General features: G+C 44.0%; 1 protein-coding gene across 1 annotated transcript in view; it reads right to left on the bottom strand.

The window, feature by feature from the left end:
- pah (phenylalanine hydroxylase) overlaps window positions 1–23,075 on the bottom strand; it is an 85,598-nt gene that overhangs the window by 35,963 nt on the left and 26,560 nt on the right. Inside the window, exon 3 of the mRNA XM_041215960.1 lies at window positions 11,199–11,382. Within this exon, the coding sequence (XP_041071894.1) occupies window positions 11,199–11,382 (184 nt within the window). The remainder of the gene's footprint in view (window positions 1–11,198; window positions 11,383–23,075) is intronic.

Below are 23,075 nucleotides of genomic sequence, written 5' to 3' on the forward strand. Positions count from 1 at the left end.
GTTTAGGATAACGTGTCCATTTTGGGGTTATCCTGCATAAGTCCATATTGCATGAGCATTACATGCTTCAGAAATATAATTTATCCATTTTGTGCAAGATCCTAATACTGTGCTTTGGGCTATGGTTCTATTTTATCCTTCAGGGTCATTTCACAATACTATCCTTAAGAATCTCATAAAGTGCAAAAAAAGGACAAAGAATAAGCATAACAAAAAAAACTTGCATTTATGTAGCACCTTTCACATCCTCAGGATGTCCCAAAGTGCAACCAATGAAGTACCTGCAGTCACTGTTATAATGTAGGGAACATAGCAGCCAATTTGCACACAGCATGCTCCCCTAAAGGGCAATGGTATATGGACCAGATTACCTGTTTTATTGATGTTGGTTGAGCAATAACTATTGGCTAGCACAATGAGGGCAACTCCAGTGCTGTTTGAAATTATGCCATGGGATCTTTTATATCCACCCAAAAGAGCAGTCAGGCCACAGTTTAATATCTGATCCAAACAATGGCCCCTCTGAGAGTGGAGGACTCCCTCAGAAATGCACCGGAGTGTCAAACTATATTTTTGTACTCATCACTGGTGTCGGATTTGAACCCATAACTTTTTAACTCAGGGTTGAGTGCACTACCAACTGAGCCATGGCTGACACAATGATATAGGATGGGATGTGGTGCTGAGTTGACAACAATAGCGCCTTGCATTTATATAGCATCTTTAACATAGTAAAACAGCCTAAGGCACTTTGTAGAATCAATCATCAAACAAAAAAGTGACACTGAGATACATGAAGAGGTATATGGATAGGTAACGAAAAACCTTTTCAAAGAGATGGACTTTAAGCAGCATCTGAAAAAGATAGAGGGAGAGAGAGAGAGAGAGAGAGATTGAAGGAGAGAAGTAATTGCTTCCCTAATCTTCTCAACCTTTCTACATCACTTTCCTCCTTAAAGATGCTCCTTAAAAACTGCCCCTTTGACCAAGCTTTTGAAGATCTACTGTTAAATCTCCTTATGTGACTTGGTGCCAAGTCTTGATTTATTATGCCCTGTGAAGCACCCTGGGACATTTTATTATGTTACAGGCAAGTAGTTATTGCTGTCTGGGCTTGTACATGATAAATGTACACTGTAGATTCGACATCATGCAGCATGGAGGAAGGCCATTCAGTCCATCATGCCTATGCTGGTTCCTGGAAAGAGCTATCCAATAGTCTCACTCCCCACTGCTTCCCATAGCCCTGTAATGTAAATATTTTCTTTTCACATATTTATCCAATTCCCTTTTGAAAATTACTGTTGAATCTGCTGTCACTGCTTTCAGCCAGTGCATTCCAGATGACAACAACTTGAAATGTTTTACTGCTCATCTGGTTCTGTTGCCAATTACCTTTAATTTGTATCCCTCTGGTTACTGATCCTTGTGCCACTGGAAACAGTTTCTCCTTATTTACTCCATCGAAGCCCTTCATGATTTTGAATACCTTAATTACATTTCCAATAAATGCAGTGATGGATAATGATCTGTTTGAGCTGATTGGTCACCTTTTATAGATTCTGACTGGTCACTGTGGTAATCTGATGTGTAACATACCTTGAAGAAGAATGTTATAATAGAAGATCACATGATCTTAATATCCAATGACAGAGTAGCATGGGCTACCTGAGTAGTCTGTAGTCAGTAGTTAATAGTCTAGGATAAGAGTCTGTCATGTAGAGACAGGGTTTGAGTTGTAAGTACGCAAGTGTAGCTGCTGAGTTCCTTTGTAAATAAATAGAATGGGGAGAATTTTTCCGTCAGCGAGTGGGGGCGGGCACACTTGACGACATGTTAAATGACGCGAGGTGATGTCGGGCGGGCATTCTGACATCACCGCGCATCATTTAGGTTTTCAGTTTGGCGGGCACACAGCCGACTCGGCTGCACACCCGCTGAACTGTCAAAGGCCTGTTAAGGCCTGTTGAAAATGAACTGATATAATTAAATGAGCTGCCCGTCCAACCTTAAGGTAGTTGGGCAGGTGAAGAGCCCAGGCGGCCTTTGCATTTATCATGGAACCTCATCCACGGGCAGGATGAGGTTTCATGAAGTCTTTAAAAATTCAATAAAAATTATTTTAAAAATTCATTGACATGTCCCAGCTCATGTGACACTGTCATGTGAGGGGACGTGTTTTAAAAGTTTTTAATTACTTTATTCAGATGTTTAAAAGTTAAACAAATCTCTTCTGAGGCACCTTAATTGGCCCGCCCACGTAAAATGGCGGCATGGACCCGACAACCCACCCGACGGGGGGAAAATTCAGCCCAATGTGTTTTACATAAGAAACATCTGCTGATCAGCATATTGACCATGCGGGACCTTTTAAGGGAACAATGTTTCTCATTGTTGATGCTCACTCAAAGTGGATGGACATATATGAAGTAAAGTCACCAACATCTTCCACTACAATTGACAAGCTACGACAAAGTTTTGCCATCAACGGACTACCAGAAGTGGTGATATCAGATAATGGTACGGCATTCATAAGTGTTGAGTTTCAATGGTTTATCAGCCTTAACGGTATTACTCATGTAAAAACTTCACCATACCACCCTTCTTCGAATGGACTGGCTGAGCTAGCAGTTCAAACGTTCCAAAATGGTATGAAGAAGCTAAATGGAGACTCCATAGAGACCAAGTTAGCATGTTTTCTTTTCCTTTATAGAACCACCCCTCACACGATAACAGGTGTCACACCTACGGAATTGTTGATGAATCGCCATCTCAGACTGAGATTGAACTTAATAACTTCAAATTTAGGGAGGAAGGTGGAAGAGAGTCAGGGAAGTCAGAAAATTGTACATGACTGGCATAGTTGTGGCAGAAAGTTTACCGTAGGAGCGATGGTATATGTGAAAAACTTTACTGAAGGACCTAAGTGGTTATCAGGTGAAATAAGTGCAGTCACTGGATCTCTTTCTTACCATGTGAAAGTAGAAGACCGAGTCATATGGAGACATATAGATCATATAAGGAGGAGAGAAACAAAGATATCAGGAAATGATTCCTCCAGCGTTCATGACTGTGTCAACATCTCCTGTTGAAAGAACTCAACTGAGGTACAGGTGTGTCTGAAAGATTGGCCGTACCTGTAAAAGTTGAGGAAACAGTTTTGCAGGTACCTGCCGAAGAACCTGTTGTTCAGACAACACCAGAAAAGCAGGTTCCTCACAAAACACCTGAAGCTGTTGAGCTGAAACGTTCTATACGCATAAGGAAACCCCACCCCCTCGCAGAAAGACTGAATTTGTAAATTACTTATCTGTGTAGATAACTTGTTATTTTAAGAAAAATTGTAATTGTAACTGTAAAATATATTTCTGAGTAAAGGAGTTGGAATGTGGTAATCTGATGTGCAATATACCTTTAAGAAGAATGTTATAATAGAAGATCACATGATCTTATGATAGAGTAGCGCGAGTTACCTTAGTAGTCTGTAGTCAGTAGTTAGTAGTCTAGAGTAAGAATCTGTCATGTAGAGACAGGATTTGAGTTGTAAGTACACAAGTGTAGCTGCTGAGTTCCTTTGTAAATAAATAGAATGTGTTCTATATAAGAACCATCTGCTGATCTTGCTATGTCTATGATACCAACTCGGTCATCCTGAGACAGACGTGCTACCTGGATCCATTAGTCCAACTAAACTAGTGACCTAGGATCCATCAGTCACCCTTTTTAGATCCTGATTGATCACACTTTATAGATCCTGACTGAATATCATTCCATTGAAAATTAAATGTGTCTATAAACCCATAGATCCGTCTTCTTCAGCTCAAGCAAAGATGTTACCATTTAGAGTTTGGTTCCATACATCAATAAAAGATGGTCACCAGGAAACCCAATAGAGAATTCTGAACAAAGTTTTAACCTAGAGAATGGTGAGAATGTGGAACTCACTACCACAGGGAGCAGTTGAGGTGAACAGCATTGATACATTTAAAGGGAAGCTAGACAGACCTATGAGGGAGAAGGGAATAGAGTTATGCTGATAGAATTAGATGAGGAAAGATTGGAGGAGGCTCAAGTGGAACATAAACACTAGCATGGACTGTTTGGGCTGAATGGCCTGTTTCTGTGCTGTATATTATATGTAATGCTATGTTCTTTTGCTGCACCGGCCCGTGCCATCCTGTAATCCCCTTCAGTTTTCCTCAATCTTTACCTAAGTTATCAGCAGCAAATTTTATTCCCTCTGTGCCCAGGACTGTATCCAGAGAACAAGAACAATCCCAGGACAGATCCCGGTAATATCACCTTTCACCTCCCACTAATCGGGGAATCATCTTTTGTCTCTCCTTTGTGCAGTTGAACAACAAATAACTGGCCAGGTGATGCACATCGAGATTAACCCCTCTGTGTTTGATAAGAGAAGGCTGTATCTGGTTGCAATGTCTTTAAAAAATAAGTGGGTTATGGACATGTAGGGCAGGTGTTTCAGGTCATCGGGTGGGCACGGTAGGCGGGGCCTGGGAGCAGCTGGAAACAGGCCACTGCCCGCGATCGGCTCCTGACTACGATTTCATGCTGGTTCGCCAGCGTGTAACGTGTGCTGAAAGGCCCTGCGCTGCCGGGGAGGGAGCGGGAGGAGAGCAAGCGCAGGCGTGGGGGAGCGCGCAATGATAGCTCCCTGAAGGCAGAGAGCTGCCTCCAGGAGCTGAAGAATTTTAAAGCCAGAAATAAACATTATTAAATTCCAGAAAAAATTTCCACCCATAAGAATCGTTCACCTAAACATATCGATGATTGAAAACTCTGCCCAAACATTTTTTTTAAAGTTAATATCGGAAACCTTATCCCGCCCTTGGATTAGGTTTCCTCAAAAGTCCGAATGCCCAATTTGCCCACCCACCAACCCTAACGTTGAAAGGGCAGCGAAAAATCCAGGTCAATTACTACATTAATGGCCATACTTGACCTCTTAATTGCCAGTGGGTGCACTGCTGATTCTCGCACTCGCCCGCCAGCCAAAATATCGTGCGAGTGCGCAATGACATCGCGACACTCTCGCCTGATCAGGTCGGGCATGCACCCACACGCGGGATGTAAAATTCTGCCCACAGACACATGTGCAGAACACACATGCACTTATGCATGCACACACACACACACACACACACATACAGTCACGCATGATTGCAGCTATGCACACAGTGACACACCCATACACACACAGATACATACACTCATGCATATATACACACACCTATGCGTGTATGCACTCATACTTTGTTACAGTCTCAAAGAGCACAGTGCTTCTAGTACAATGTCTTTATTAGAACTGAATGTAATATGGCTGGCCCCACTCTGTGCCTCGTGGCAGAGGTCATATGACTACAGCAAGCCAGGTAGGACCTTTAGTACATGATAGCATTTCTATTCCAAACACACAGGCACTCAAACACTCTGCACACAGATAGACACTCACGCGCGCGCGCACAGACACACACATACACACACACATGCACACATATGAACACATCAACCTGCTAAACAAGTTCATCACTAGATGTGACTCAATGCAAAACCTAATTAGTGATTAATTCTAAAGTCTAATGAAACAATTTTAATTTATGAGAAATCCCATTGCTTAGCAGATGGATGGAGCAGGGCTCTGTAAAAGGGATCAGAAAAGCACGTAGCCAAGTATAAATTCTATTAAAAAATGAAGACAGCGAATAACTTCTAATAAGGGAATATTAAACAGGAAGGGAAAGGAAAGGAACAGTGAATGAGGACTGACAAATATTAAAATTAGACCAACTAATTTAATTGTCCACAGCCATTTATAACCTTAATTCTTTTCCGTGGACTTTGCTGATACTGACTGCATTGATGGTTAGGAGGTAACCAGCAGGTCAGCCAAGGAACAGACCATAAAAGAGGGCAGTGAGCAAAGCTTCTGATTAGCCATTTATACTGACCTACTTGTTTGTCAAACAGCAGTTTTTATGCCTTTGTCCTGAACACCCAGCACTGTGGTCACTCTGAATGAGGTTAGATGCCCCAAGATCTGTTAAATTTATGAGAATTCACAACACTCATTAAGCTCTTGTCTAAACAGAGTTAACAACTCGGCACTGCCTCAGGGTGAGGGGGAACTTGGGAAAGAAGACTCGTCTCTCAGCATCTTGGACTTCAATTCAACTCTGTGAAAAATAATAAATCTCCAGCAAATATAAAGCTTCATTCTGTTATCTCCAGCACCTGTCTGTCTGCAACTTATGAATACGTTGCTTTGAAAAAAAAAATACTTGTTAAAAAAAGAGTCTCACTGTAATTCTCCCAAACAGAAATTTGTATTGATGATCTGGCCAGCTCCTAATGAATGACAACATGACAATAAATCCAAAAGGAGCCCGCAGGAGCAGTGATTTCCCCTCTATTGACGCAGCTGGGCTGTCACTAATAAAGCTAAGTTAATATTTTTATATATGGAAGTGGAATTATTCCCTGAGAATTTATTCCAAAATAGCAGCTGGATTCAAGGTCCTGGGAGGGAAATTGCTACACTTTATCTCAGTGTCACAAAGCTCATCAATATCATGGTGCAGAAATGGTGCACTTTTTACAAATTTATAGGATGCTTTTCACAGCTTCGTTCTCTCAGTCTGAATCCTCACCCACTGGGAGCTAATAACAGAATGTGGGCACATTCTTCCCCGCCCCACACAACTAGAGAGAAAAAAAAAACAACTTGCATTTATATAGCACCTTTAGCAATCTCAGGGTGTCCCAATGAAGTACTTTTGCAGTGTGGTCATTGTTGTAACGTAGGAAGCGATTCAGCCATTAAGTGCACAACAAGCTCTCATAAAGCAGCAATGTGATATTGACCAGACAATCTGCTTTTAATGATCAAAAACAAAAATAGCTGGAAAAACTCAGCAGGTCTGACAGCATCTGCGGAGAGGAATACAGTTGACGTTTTGAGTCCTTATGACCCTTCATCAGAACAAAGGAAATAGAGAAATGGGGTGAAATATAAGCTGGTAGAGGGGAGTGGGACAGGTGGCGCTGGATAGAGGGCCAGTGGTAGGTGAAGGCAAAGAAGAGATTGCCAAAGATGTCATAGACAAAATGACAAAGGGATGTTGATGGTGGTGATATTATCTAAGGAATGTGCTAATGGGGACATTAAGGGTAGCAAGCAGGACAAGCTAGTGGCAGATGGCCCTAGTGGGGGTGGGGTGGGGGGAAGGGGGGACAGGATTGAAATGGGCTAAAAGGTGGAGATAAAACAATAGATCAAAATAAATTTAAAAATAGGTGGGAAAAGAAAAATATATTTGTTAAAAAATTATAAATTATTGGAAAAAGGGGATCGGAAAGTGGTTGGGGATGGAGGAGAGAGTTCATGATCTGAAATTGTTGAACTCAATATTAAGTCCGGAAGGCTGTAAAGTGCCTAGTCGGAAGATGAGGTGCTGTTCCTCCAGTTTGCGTTGGGCTTCACTGGAACAATGCAGCAAGCCAAGGACGGACATGTGGGCATGAGAACAGGGTGGAGTGTTGAAATGGCAAGCGACAGGGAGGTCTGGGTCATGCTTGTGGACAGACTGAAGGTGTTCCGCAAAGCGGTCACCCAGTCTGCGTTTGGTCTCTCCAATGTAGAGGAGACCGCATTGGGAGCAACGAATGCAGTAGACTAAATTGAGGGAAGTGCAAGTGAGGCACTGCTTCACCTGAAAGGAGTGTTTGGGCCCTTGGACAGTGAGGACAGAGGAAGTAAAGGGGCAGGTGTTGCACCTTCTGCAGTTGCATGGGAAGGTGTCGTGGGAGGGGGTTGAGGTGTAAGGGGTGATGGAGGAGTGGACCAGGGTGTCCCGGAAGGAGTGATCCCTGCAGAATGCCGCCGGGGGGGCGAAGGGAAGATGTGTTTGTTGGTGGCATCATGCTGGAGTTGGTGGAAATGGTGGAGGCTGGTGGGGTGATAAGTGAGGACAAGGGGGACTCTATCATGGTTCTGGGAGGGAGGAGAAGGTGTGAGGGCAGATGCGCGGGAGATGGGCCTGACTCAGTTAAGGGCCCTGTCAACCACCATGGGTGGAAAACCTCGGTTAAGGAAGAAGGAGGACACGTTAGAGGAACTATTTTTGAAAGTGGCAATATCAGAACAAATGCGACGGAGGCGAAGGAACTGAGAGAATGGGATGGAGTCCTTACAGGAAGCGGGGTGTGAGAAGCTGTAGTCGAGGTAGCTGTGGGAGTCGGTAGGCTTGTAATGAATAATGGTGGACAGTCTATCACCAGAAATTGAGACTGAGAGGTCAAGGAAGGGAAGGAAAGTGTCAGAGATGGACCACGTGAAAATGATGGAGGGGTGGAAATTGGAAGCAAAATTAATAAGTTTTGCCAGATCCAGACGAGAGCATGAAGCAGCACCGAAGCAGTCATCGATGTACCGGTGGAAGAGTTGTGGGAGGGGCCCTGAGTAGGACTGGAACAAGGAATGTTCCACATACCCCATAAAGAGACAGGCATAGCTGGGGCCCATGCGGGTATCCATAGCCACAGCTTTTATTTGGAGGAAGTGAGACGAGTTTAAGGAGAAATTGTTCAGTGAGAGAACAAGTTCAGCCAGACGGAGGAGAGTAGTGGTGGATGGGGATTGTTCTGGCCTCTGTACGAGGAAGAAGCGGAGAGCCCTCAGACCATCCCGGTGGGGGATGGAGATGTAGAGGGATTGGACGTCCATGGTGAAGAGGAGGCGGTTGGGGCCAGGGAACTGGAAATTGTTGATATGATGCTCCCTTCCCCTCTTCCTCCCCACCCCACCCCCACTAGGGCCATCTGCCACTAGCTTGTCCTGCTTGCTACCCTTAATGTCCCCATTAGCACATTCCTTAGATAACATCACCTCCGTCAACACCCCTTTGTCCTTTTGTTTATGACATCTTTGGCAATCTCTTCTTTGCCTTCACCTATCACTGGCCCCCTATCGAGCTCTACCTGTCTCACCCGCCTCTACCAGCTTATATTTCACCGCATTTCTCTATTTCCTTAGTTCCAATGAAGAGTCATACGGACTTGAAACGTTAACTGTATTCCTCTCCTCAGATGCTGTCAGACCTGCTGAGTTTTTCCAGGTATTTTTATTTTGGTTCTAGATTTCCAGCATCCGCAGTATTTTGCTTTTATCTTACTGCTTTTAATGATGTTGGTTGAGGGATAATATTGGTTGGGACAACAGGGAGAACTTGAAATAGTGCTGTGAGATCCTTTCCATCCATGTGAAGGGATAGAATAGGCCTTTATTTAATGGCTCATCCAAAAGACTGCACCGCTGACAGTGTAGCATTCAGTTGGTGCTGCACTACGAGTATCAGCCTAGATTATGCATTAAAATGTCAGCAGCAGGACTTGAATGCACCACTGTTTGACTCTGAAGTGAGGGTGCTACCCACTGAGCTACAGCTGTACTCTGATTAACTTTATAATATGGAGAGTTATGGGCTGGTGTAGACATGATTCAGGGATTCCTGTAGCGAGATTAAATACCATTTACTAACCCTAATCCCAATCCTAACACTAAATCTATCTCCGATTTAAAATCCTAACCTTGACCCTTAAAACTTACACCCACAGGGAGTGTTCAGGGATCAGTGCTGGGGCCTCAACTATATATAACCATTGTGAATTAAGGCACCGAATGCATGGTAGCTAAATTTGCTGGTGACACAAAGTAAGGAAAGTAAGTTGTCAAGAGGCCACAAAGAGTCTACAAAGGGATTTATTGATATTAGATTAGTGAGCAAAAATTTGGCAGATGGAATATAATGTATGAAAATGTGAACTTGTTTACTTAGGCAGGAAGAATAGAAAAGCAGCATATTATTTAATGGGAGAGAGACCGCAGAAGTCTTGGTACATGAATCACAAAAAGTTAATATGCAGGTACAGCAAGCGATTAGGACAGCAAAGGGAATGTTGGCCTTTATTGCAAGAGGAATTGAGTATAAGTGTAGGGAAGTGTTGCAACAGCAGTACAAGCCTTAATGAGAGCACTTTTGGAGAGCTGTGCACAGGTTTGGTCTCCTTACTTTTTTAAATTCACTCATGGGAAGGGTGCATCACTGGCTAGACCAGCATTTATTGCCTATTCCTAATTGCCCTTGAGAAGGTGGTGGTGAGATGCCTTTCTGAACCACTGTAGTCCATGTATTGTAGGAACACCCACAGTGCTGTTAGGAAGTGAGTTCCAGGATTTTGACCCAATGACAGTGAAGGAACGGTGATATATTTCCAAGTCAGCATTGTAAGTGGTTTGGAGAGGAACTTCCAGGTGGTGGCGTTCCCATGCATCTCCTACCCTTGGCCTTCTAGATGGGAGAGGTTGTGGGCTTGGGAGGTGCTGTCAAAGAAGCCTTGGTGAGTTGCTGCAGTGCATCTTGTAGATGGTACACACTGCTGCCACTATGCATCGGTGGTGGAGGGAGTGAATGTTTGTGGATGGGGTGCCAATCAAGTGGGGCTGCTTTGTCCTGGACGGTGTCAAACTTCTTCAGTGTTGTAGGAGCTGCACTTATCCAGGCAAGGGGGGAGTATTCCATCACACTCCTGACTTGTGCCTTGTAGATGGTAGCCATCCTCTGGGCAGTCAGGAGCAGAGTTACTCTGTGCAGAATTCCTAGCCTCTGACCTGCTCTTTTAGCCACAGTATTTATATGGCTAGTCCAGTTCTGTTTCTTGTCAATGGCGACTCCCAGGATCTTGATAGTGTGTTATTCAATGACACACACACTCCCCCCATACCCACACACACTCCCCCCATACCCACACACAATCACCCCATACCCACACACACTCCCCCCATACCCACACACACTCCCCCCATACCCACACACAATCACCCCACATACATACACACACTCCCCCCATACCCACACACACTCCCCCCATACCCACACACAATCTCCCCACATACCTACATACTCTCCCCCCATACCCACACACACTCCCCCCATACCCACACACAATCCTCCATTCCGCATACATGATCCCTCACACACAACCTGGACATCCTATTCAACTACCTTCATCCTGTACAAATCCCCCCATCCTACATTCCCCCATCCTCACACAGCAGTTTCCCATGATCCCTAACTGCACTGACCTCGTTTAATAATCGAGAGAGAATAAGACTCAGGTACCTGTGTCCTTTATCTTGTCCCGTGAAAGTTCATGAACAGTGCCGCTGATTTCTTGTCGTAAACCGAGGAGGATCTCCTCGAGGCTGACCATGTCTTTACAGTCCAGGTCGATAAAGAACTCATACTCTCCTCTCTTGAAGCGGGAAGGCCTGGATTCAATGTGAGTGAGATTCATACCTTTCTCCTGCCAAAGTCAAAAGAAAATAAATTTGTGCTTTCTTTTAGGAAACTGCTGTTTTTAAATTTATTGCAGGAAACCTGTTGCATTCCTACAGCACCTTCCATACACCCAATATTTTCCAAAGTACTTTGGAATGTCAGAAATATGGCAGCCAATTTATGCACAGCAGGATCCCTCACACAGCAATGTGATAATGACCAGATAATCTGCTTTTAGTGATGTAATTTGAGGGATAAATATTGGTCCAAGACAATGGGGAGAACTCCCCTGCTCTTCTTCCAATAACATCATGGAATCTTTTACATCCACTTGAGTTGGCAGATGGGGCCTCAGTTTAATGGCTCATCCAAAAGACAGCAGTTTCGACAATAGAGCACTTCCTCAGCACCGAACTAAATAAGATCATGGCTGATCTGGTTGTAGCCTTAACTCAATTTTCCTGTCTGCCCCAATTACCCTCCACTCCCTTGTCTATCAAAAATCTATCTAACTCAGCCTTGAATGAATTCAATGACCCAACCTCCACTGCTCTCTGTGGAAGAGAATTCCAAAGACTAACAATCCTCTGAGAGAAGATATTCCTCCTCATCTTAATTCTAAATGGGAGTCTCTTATTTTAAACTGTGCCCCCTAGTTCTAGATTCCCCTGATGAGGGGAAACATCCTTTCAGCATCCACCTGATCAAGTCTCCTCAGAATCTCATACGTTTCAATAAGATCACCTCTCATTCTTCTAAACTCCAGTGAGTATAGGTTCAACCTGCTCAATCTTTCCTCATAAAACAACTCCTTCATCCCAGGAATTGGCCTAGTGAACCTTCTCTGAATTGCTTCCAATGCAAGTATGTCCTTAAGTAAGGAGACTAAAACTGTATACAGTACTCTAGGTGCAGTCTTACCTATGCCCTGTACAGTTGTATCTAGACTTCCCATATTTTAAAGGCCAACATTCCAATTACCTTCCTAATTATTTGTCCTACCTGCATACTAACCTTTTGTGATTCATGTACCAGGACACCCAGATCCCTCTGTACCACAACATTGTGCAGTCTCTCTCTATTTAAATAATATTCTGCTTTTTATTCTTCCTGCCAAATTGAACAAGTTCATATTTTCCCACATTATACTCCATCTGCCAAATTTTTCCCACTCACTTAACCTATCTATATCCCTTTGCAGGCTCTTTAGGCAGAATTGTCTCAGAATTGCACTAGGTGTGGTAGTGGGCGTGATAAACAACTTTTACCTGCCGGCTGCAATGGCAGGTTTTCACGACGTATTGTCTGCTTCCCGTCTCATTAATTATGCAGCCACAGGAAACACGCTGTCTCGCTGGTGGGCGGCCTCTGAATCGCCCGCCACACCGTTACTCTCACCGCTTCCTCACTCCGGGTATCATATCTAAACTGCAGCCACCCACACAGTTCTCAGTGCCCTCAGCCCAGGACTGCTCCAGTGAAGCCAAGAAGAGTTCAGTGATCCGTCACTGGAATGTCTTTTGAAGGCCCTCCATAATATCCTCTACCCCCACCCTGGCCCCGGAGGACCAGCGATTTTACCACTCCGGCTTGGGAGGCAGTGGCAGAGGTGGTCAGTGCCAATGCTGCACAGAAGAGGTTGGCCTTCCAGTGCAGATAGAGGATGAATGATCTCATCTGTGCAGCCAGGGTAAGGCAACCATCTCATCCCTCTAAACCCACCCACTCACAAACCCATCACATATTCACTGGCATCTCACTCACTGCCAGCTCAAGGGACATCACCACTCACTCTCTCACACTCACCCTCACATCTCCATCTGGCCTCGTCTCCTCTGGAGACTGCCTCCTCAGCCCTCACCATCTTGAGGCCACTTGCACAGATCAACATGTGGCACCCACACACACCCTGGGATACCCCCCTTCCCCAGTACAGCCCTCACCCTGCAGCCATTGAACAGCCATCCCAGCCTAGTGGCTGGCCTGGTAGGTAGAGACCTGCCCGTGAGCCTCCCTAAAAGTGATGTGATGCTGTCTGTGAATCCTGGCGCTGAGACTGTGAGTGCTGCCTGAAGCAAGGTAGGCAAACAAACCTCGAAGCCCTGAGTGAGGTGCAGCTTACCAGGTAATTGCAAACTGGTTTCACGACAACGTGAAACCGATTTTTGCGATCTCCCAATGTTTTCTGCTCCTCCCTGCTATGACGCCTGCCACAAATGGGAGTAGATGATTCCACCATTTGTATCCTCCTTGCAAATTGCTTTCCTACCTATTTTTGTATTGTCAGCAAGTTTGGCAGAAATACACTTGGTCCCTTCATGCAAGCCATTAGTATAAATTAGTAAATAGCAGAGGCCTCAGCACTGATCCTTGAGGCACTCCACAAGTTACAGTTTGCCATAAATGACCCATTTATCCCAACTCGCTCTCTTTCCTGTTTGCTAGCCAATCCTTTATCCATGCCAGTATATTACCCCTCATACCTTGAGCTCTTATGTTTTATACCTTACATTTATACCTTTTATATGACACCATTTCAAATGTCTTTTGGAAAGTGTCAAGCTCTATTATGTCAAGTACTGGGCGCAATACCATCGTGGCTATTTTGTTGGATTAATAATCTAGAGAACATGAGTTGAAATCCCAACATGACAATGTGAGAATTTGAATTCCATTTGTGAGAAGGAAAGAATCTGGAAGTATGAAGTATGAAGGAAACCTGCTGTCCTTACCCAGTCTATGTCAGTTTGTGACTCCAATCCCACACCAAGATGGTTCCTTTTAACTGCCCTGTTGGGGGGGATGGCAGGGGGTGGGGGCATGTGGAGGGGCAGTAATGCATCCTGTTGCATCAAGCTGCCTGAAAGGAAAATAGGAACAGCGCTGTGGGTGTACCTGTGATCAGGAACAGCGCTGTGGGTGTACCTGTGATCAGGAACAGCGCTGTGGGTGTACCTGTGATCAGGAACAGCGCTGTGGGTGTACCTGTGATCAGGAACAGAGCTTTGGGTGTACCTGTGATCAGGAACAGCGCTGTGGGTGTACCTGTGATCAGGAACAGCGCTGTGGGTGTACCTGTGATCAGGAACAGCGCTGTGGGTGTACCTGTGATCAGGAACAGAGCTGTGGGTGTACCTGTGATCAGGAACAGCACTGTGGGTGTACCTGTAATCAGGAACAGCGCTGTGGGTGTACCTGTGATCAGGAACAGCGCTATGGGTGTACCTACGCCACATGGACTGCAGCGGTTCAAGAAGGCAGCTCATCACCACCTTCTGAAGGGCAATTGGGGATGGTATAAATGCCAATAAATGCTGCCCTTGCCAGCGACATCCACACACCATGAATGAATTGGAAACAACAGCTGTTATGATCACTTTGGTTTGCTGCCATTCCTTTTATTGAATTCAGAGTTGCAACTTTCCCTGTGGTAGCGTTTGATCTCAAGAGCACACAAGGGTAGAAATTCTGTTTGGTCAGCTTCATGTCTGAACGTTTAATGTACTTTATACATCACTGTTATACAACTCGGGGCCTGAGGCGGCTGTGGGCTTCTCATATGAAAACAGGACATGTAACAGAGATGGGAATCAGAAGGGGAACACAGCTACAGGAGGCTACCCAATAACCCACTTCAATCAGGTACCCAGCGAGAATATTGGTACAAGCAAGTGGGGAATATTTACAGCCTGCCACTATCTTAATAAGACCTCAGTTAGAGGGCCATATGCAGCATTGGAATCCATACAATAGAAAAGGATATTGAGGCCTTGCAAAGGGTACAGTGTAGAATCACTAGTCTGCAATCATCAAGAAAGATTGAAAAGTTGGGGCCTTTTTTTTTGTTAAAACAATGGGGGATGTGATAAAAAAACTTCCTTAAAAATTATGATAGGACATGAAGCAAGCTGTTTCCAGTGATTGAAGAGTCAACAACAAGGGGTCAGAGACAGAAGAGTGAATGCCAGAGATTTAGAACAGAGAGCGGGAGAAATGTCTTCACAGAGAGTTGCTAGGCTATGTGATTCACTTCCAGGGTTGAAGGTTAGGATAGAACCAGTAAGCATTCAAGATTAAATTAGACAAGATCTCATTGGAGCACTCACTGCTCCCTCCATCCAGACATACTTTGAGTCATGTCTAAACTTTGGGTTATTTAAAAAGTACAAGTTGATTACAACGTTATTGAAGAATTGGGTTCTGCACCTGGAAAATAGCTTTTTTAAAAAGTAACTAAATAATAAGGGGTTCATACGAACATACAAACAAGGAGCAAGAGTAGGCCATTCTGCCCCTCGAACCTGCTCCACCATTTAATAAGATCATGGCTAATCTGATAGTAACCTAAAATCTGCATCCCACCAACCTCCGATAATCTATCACCCCCTTGCTTACCAAGAATCTATCTACCCCGCCTTCAAAATATTCCACCGCCTTTTCAGGAAAAGAGTTCCAAAGACTCATGATGCCCCTGAGTGAAAACATTTGCCTCATCTCTGTTTAAAATGGGCAAACCTTTATTTTTAAACAGTGATCCCTAGTTTTAGATTCTTCCACAAGAGGAAACCTCCTCTCCACATCCACCCCGTCGAGACCCCTCAGGGTCTTTTATGTTGCAATCAAGTCACCTCTCACTCTTCTAAACTCCAGTGGCTATAAGTCTACTCTGTCCAGCCTTTCCTCATAAGACAACTCATCCATTCCTGGTATTAGTCTAGTAAGCCTTTTCTGAACTGCTTCGAACGCATTTACATCCTTCCTGCAGCTCCTGTGGAGAGGAGAAGTACAGGTGTCACTAGGGGGCAGATGGTTTCAGGACAAGCCTCTCACCCCCTCCCACAATGATGAGGCCGTGTGTACTGCTTCAGTGCTGATAGGATTACATGGGTGTCTGGCACAGAAACCAACAAGTCCCTGCTGGTGTTTATCCTCCACTTGAGCCTTCTCCCATCTTTCCTCATCTAAATCTGCCATTGGAACCATCTATTCCCTTCTCGCTCAAATGCTTTTCTAGGGATTGTAAGGAAACTGGATTCTGATGAAAGGTCACGACCTGAAATGTTAACTCTGTTTCTCTCTCCACAGACACTGCCTGACCTGTTGAGTATTTCCAGCATTTTCTGTTTCTATTTCAGATTTCCAGCACCTGTGTTTTGCTTTTGTGTTGGAGAGTTGTAAGTTGGACATCTGGAAGGATTACAGGCTAATCATTGAACTTCCTCGTGTCTTGGAATGACAATACTTTCAAAAGAAACAGCATGTTTCCTGCCCAGGCTGTGTGAGTAATATCTATGAAAAATGTTTGTGCAAGAAAAAAAGTGACTGGAACATAAACAATTGTAATAACTACAGGTAGAGAAAACCACAAACTATTGTATGAAAAGGTAATGGTTGATAAAGCCGCCTCTTCAAAGGATTTGAGATTAGTTAAATCAGGAAGCCTTGTTTGAGAAAGGTATCTTTGAAGTAACCAACTACAACTGTTTATGTAAGTAGACAGATTTCAAATGATTCAGGAACAAATGCGCAATAAGTCTTATTTGTGACATGTGCCTTTGATGTAGGCATTGTAAGGTGTATAAAAGAGCATGGTTCTTCTATCGAAAGATAGAACTAAAAATTGAAAGCCTCTCTCTACACAGATTAGATCGATCACCAATACTGGGTATCAATAGGGTCTATACTGTATACAATCAAGCAGCTTGTACTTACTTGGTGAGTCACTGCAAAAGATAAAAGGAAGGAGGTTAACTAGCAGTTGAAAGTTAACAAAAATGAGTTGGGTAAACATTCTGTGTTTTTTATTTGATTATGGGGGTGTGGACATCACTGGCTAGGCCAGTATTTATTGCCCATCCCTAACTGCCCTTGTTTAGGGGGCATTTAAGAGTCAACTTTATTGCTGTGGGTCTGGAGTCATATGTAGGCCAGACCAGGGTAAGGACAGCAGATTTCCTTCCCGGCAGGGCATTAGTGAACCAGATGGCTTTCTACAATAATTGGCAATGGTTATCATTAGACTTTTAATTCCAGGTTTTTATTGAATTCTATTTAAACTTCACCACCTGCCATGGTGGGACTTGAACCTAAGTCCTGAGAACATTACCCGGGGTTTCTGGAATACTAGCCCAGTGACAATTCCACTTTGCCACAACCTTGTCCTATGTTATACAACAGGCTCTGTGCTGGGGTCTCTAAATGGAGCAAATCTAGCCAAAAGCGTTAATCAGAAGCAACTGGCATTTATATAGAACAAAAGAAAATGAGAAATCAGAGATGGAATAGGCCATTCAGTCCTTCTAGCCTGCTCTGCCATTCAATAAGTTCATGGTTGATTTTCCACCTCAACACTACTTTCCCGCACCTACCCCCGATATCCCTTGAGTCCCTTAGTACCATAAACCTGACAATCGCTGTCTTCAATGGTATTTAACCCCTGGGCACTGAGGGTTGTAAGGCTGGAGAAGATTACACAGGTACTGTGGGGGGTGAGGTTGTGAAGGGATTCGAAAGCAAGGATGAGAATTTTAAAATTGAGGTGATGCCTGACCAGGGGCCAGTGTAGTTTAGGGGATGGTGGGGGCACAGGACTAGTTTTGGATCAGCTAATGGTTACAGAGGGTGGAGAAGTATTTAGTTTATTGCTCCTGAATATTCTCAAATCAATAGAGGAAGGTCATTGACGTGAGCATGCATTGTGATTCTCGATCATGGTAAGTTAACACAACAAACATGACATTTTGCTTCTCAGCTGCTCTGCTTCTCTGTGCTAACAAGTGCAGTTTTCCATTGATAAACACATTGGTTAGCTGGCTGACCTTATTGTTTATGTCTGTGTCCCATTCAGTATTGAGACAATACAGTTCATTGTAATTTGTACTACAGAAAACAAGCAGATTGGTCTCAGCCATGAGTAAGTGGGTGGTGCTGTTGTCTTGGAGTCAGGTGGCTGTGTGTTTAAACCCCATCCCAGAGGCTTGCACACATAACCCATGCTGACAAAACCAGTCTAGTTCCATGTGGATGCTGCACTGTCAGAGGTGCCATCTTTCGGATGAGGCCCTGTCTGATCCCTGAGGAGGAAGATCCCAGGGCCACTATTTCAAAGAAGAGTAGTGGAGTTCTCCCTGGCTCACTGGCCAACATTTACCCTTAACCAACATCACTAAAAGTCCAGATTATCTGGTCATCATCACATTGCTGTTTTGGGACCTTGCTGTACACAAATTGGCTGCCACATTTCCTGCGCTAGAACATAAGAAATAGGAGCTGGAGAATGTCATTTTCCCTTTGAGCCTACTCTGTCATTCAATAAGATCATAGCAAATCTAATATCTCAACTCCACTTTTCTGCACTATTCCCACATCCCTTAACTTCCTTAGAACTGTACCCAAAAATCTGTCGGCCTCCGTCTTGTGTATACTGAGTGCCTGAGTATCCACAGCTCTCTGGGGTGGAGAATCCCAAAGATTCACAACCCTTTGAGTGAAGAAATTTCTCAGGCCAAAATGGTTGACTCATTATCCAGAGACTATGGCTCCATGGTCTAGATTCCCCAACCAGGGGAAACATCCTCCCAGCATTCTACCCTGTGAACCCCCTAAAAAAATATATGCGTTTTGATAAGATCACCTCTCATCTTTCTAAACTCCATGGTCAGAATTTTCCATTTGGTGCACGGGTGCGTGCCCAACATGTCCGAATGTAATATGACACGACATTTCATTTGATGGGCGCGTGCCAGAGTCAGCTGCGTACTCACCAATAATTGAAAGGCCCATTAAGGCCATTAACAAGGTAATTAACTGGAATTTTACACCCACCCATCCAACCCAATGGTTGTCGAGCAGGCGAAAAGGCCAAGCGGCCTTTACATTTTTTAGCGGGATGAAGTTTCCTAAAGCTAAAGCACGTTAAGTAAAAACTTTATTTTGAAAATAAAAGCATGTCCCATCTCATGTGGCACAGTCACATGAGGGGACATGTTTTATTAAATTTTTATTGTCTTTATTAGTTTTTTTACAATATCTCTAAGGCAGCTCCAAGCCTCAGGGAGATTGAAGTGCTCTTCCATGCACATAGATGAACCGCGCGCTAGGCCCGCTCTCCCTCCTCCCCTCTGCCCACAGAGGCAGCACTCACCGCTGCCGCTCGCGATCCATACAGGGCGGGCCTTAATTGGCCCACTCACATGAAATCGCAGAGCAGAGCCGATCGCGGGTGGCGGTTGGCTTCCCAGCCACCCCCAGCCCGCTGCCGCCGAGTTCACCTAATGAGGGAAAAATTCCGGCATATGGAATGTAGGCCTAGTCTACTCAATCCCTCCTGATAGGACAATCCCCTCATCCCAGTAACCAGGCTAGCGAACTTCTGGTGAACTCCTCCTAGGGCAAGTATTTCCTTCCTTAGATAAGGAGACTAAAACTGTACACAATACTCCAGGTGTGGCCTGGAACAGTGAATACACTTCAAAAATCCTTTGTTGCCTGTGAACTCTTTGGGATATCCTGAGGTTGTGAAAGATGCTATAGAAATTACTCATCAGCTGCTGACTTGTTCTTGTCTGCTTTCTGCTAACACCAAAGGCAATAACCCAACACCTTTGGGTCCAATACAAAACTTGTTGCTTTGGCTTTCTTGAACCAGTTGAACACCAGGTCGCTTTCCTGAAATGTTGTGCCTTTAACAGATGCTATCATTGATACAACTAACCTTTCTCTTTAAGGTCACAGTTTTAAAACCTGATCGTATTAACCGAGGACTCATTTGACAAACCCTCCGTTGTTTGGTCAGGAGCCCCAGCTGTGGATCACAACAGAAAGTCTGGCACCCAAGTTGATGAAATTGCTTTGAAAAAGGTTGGAATTCAGCACGTCGACTCCAGCGATCGGCCTGACTGCCAGTGCCACTTGTGACTTGCATCACGTGGTGTCTGTTTATAAAGCACTGTCGAGGATCAAAAGGAGATGTGGGAGGATGAGCGGGAGTGGGAGGTTAAGTGGGAGGATAAGCGGGTGGAGATCAGTGCAGACTATAAAAATATGTTTCTGAGCCAAACAAGCTGTTCAAACTCACTGTACAAATAATTGCATCATTCCCTGAACTATAAAGTGACGAAAAGTGAAATGGGACAGGAAAGGCGGAAACTAGACAAGAAATCCTATAGGTTGCTTGAAAATCTTTCTTCTCAAAATATTATTTTCCAACTGTCCTTTTTATGACATTTGGCACAAAATGAAAGAGCTTGTCCAGCCAGATGATGTCTACGTGACACAGGGAGGAACTAAAAGGTATATTTACTCAAGTTATTTCCCTTCTCAGAACTTTGATGCTGCAATGTGTATTTTGAATAAGCAGCCCCAAGGTTGCAACAGCAGAGTTTTTTTTAAATTCACTTGCTGGATGTAGGCTTCGCTGGCTGGGCCAGAATTTATTGCCCATCCCTAATTGCCCCTGAGAAGGTAGTGGTGAGCTGCCTTCTTGAATTGCTGCAGTCCATGTGGTGTAGGCACACCCACAGTGCTGTTAGGGAGGGAGTTCCAGGATTTTGACCCAGCAATAGTGAAGGAACGGTGATATATTTCCAAGTCAGGATGGTGAGAGGCTTGGAGGGGAACTTCCAGGTGGTGGTGTTCCCATGTGTCTGCTGTCCTTGTCCTTCTAGGTGGTAGTGGTCATGGGTTTGGTAGGTGCTGTTCAAGGAGGCTTGGTGAGTTCCTGAAGCGCACCTTGTAGATGGTACACACTGCTGCCAGGAATTGAGTTACTCTTCACAGGATTCCTAGTCTCTGACTGGCCCTTGGAGCCACAATATTTATATGGCAGGTCCAGTTCAGTCTCTAGTCAATGGTAACCCCCAGGATATTGATAGTGGGGATTCAGTGATTTGTTCAGCTGACTTCAGAAATTGTACCAGTTAAGTATAAAGGTACATAGAAACATAGGGACATAGGATCAGATGTAGGCCATTCAGCCCCTCAAGCCTGCTCCATCATTTGAGTAGATCATAACTGATCATCTACTTTAATGCCATTTTCCTGCACTATCCCCATATTCCCCAATGTCATTAGTATCCAGAAATCTATCGATTTCTGTCTTGATCATACTCAATGATTGAGCCTCCAGGTAGAGAATTCCAAAGATTTATTACCCTCTGAGTAAAGAAATTCCTCCTCGTCTCAGTCCTAAATGGCCTGCACCTTATTCTGAGACCGTGTCCCCTAGTTCTAGATCCCGCTCCCCCCCAACAAGCCAGCGGAAACATCCTTCCTGCATCTACCCTGTCGAGTCCTGTAAGAATTTTGAAAGGAAGGACTGAACAGGCTGAGTTTCCTCTCTCTAGAAGAGAGATGGTTGAGAGGTGACCTCTTAGAAGGTTTTAAAATTACAAAAGAGTTGATAGGGAGAAAATATTTCCACTTGTGGGGAACAACAAAATAATGTGGGAGAACAAAATAATGGCCATAAATATAAGATAGCCATTAATAATTCCAATAGGGAATTCAGGAGAAACATCTTTACCAGAGAGTGATGAGATTGTGGAACTCACAACCAGCAGGCATATAAAGTGGTTAGAAAAAGTAGCAAGTCTGAGGATTGGAATTTAGAATCCAGCAAAGGAGGACCAAGAGATTGATTAAGAGGGGAAAAAATAGAGTATGAGAGAAAATTTGCAAGGAACATAAATGCAGACTGTAAAAGTTTCTATAAGCATGTAGAAAGAAAAAAGATTAGCGGAGACAAATGTAGGTCCCTTACAGTCTGAAATGGGAGAATTTATAATAGAGAACAAGGAAATGGCAGAGCAATTAAACAGCTACTTTAGTTCTGTCTTCACGGAGGAAGACACAAAAACTTCCCAGAAATGCTAGGGAACAAAGGGTCTAGCGAGAAGGAAGAATTGAAAGAAATTAATATTACTAAAACATTAGTGCTGGAGAAATTAATGGGACTGAAAGCTGATAAATCCCCAAGGGTTGATAATCAACATTCCAGGGTACTAAAGGGGGTGGCCTTGGAAATAGTGGATGTGTTGGTTGTCATCTTTCAAAACTCTGTAGATTCTAAAACAGTCCTGGCAGATTGGACGGTGGCAAATGTAACCCCACTATTTAAAAAAGAAGGGAGGGAGAAAACAACAAATTACAGACCGGTTAGCCTAACATCAGTAGTAGGGAAAGTCTACAGTCTATTATAAAGGATACGCAGGACACTTAGAAAATGTCAAATGAGATTAGATAATGTCAACGATGATTTATGAAAGGGAAATCATGTTTGACAAACCTACTGGAATTTTTTGAGGGCGTAACTAGCAGAATAGATAAGGGGAGAACTGTTGGATGTGGTGTGTTTGGATTTTCAGAAATCTTTTGATAAAGATCCACATTAGAGGTTAATGTATAAAATTAAAGCATATGGCATTAGGGTAATATATTGGCATGGATTGAGAATTGGTTAGCAGACAGGAAACAGAGAGTAGGAATAAGTGGGTCTTTTTCAGAGTGGCAGGCGGTGACTAGTGGAGTACTGCAGGGATCAGTGCTTGAGCCCCAGTTATTCACAATAGATATCAATGATTTGGATGAGGGAGCCAAATGCAATATTTCCAAGTTTGCTGCCGACATGAAACTTGGTGACAATGTGAACGATGAGAAGGGTTCCAGGTAATTTAGACAGGCTGAGTGAGTGGGTAAATACATGGCAGAGGCAGTGTAATG

This window comes from Carcharodon carcharias, chromosome 21, assembly GCF_017639515.1.
Source record: "Carcharodon carcharias isolate sCarCar2 chromosome 21, sCarCar2.pri, whole genome shotgun sequence".
Classification (NCBI taxonomy): Eukaryota; Metazoa; Chordata; class Chondrichthyes; order Lamniformes; family Lamnidae; genus Carcharodon; species Carcharodon carcharias.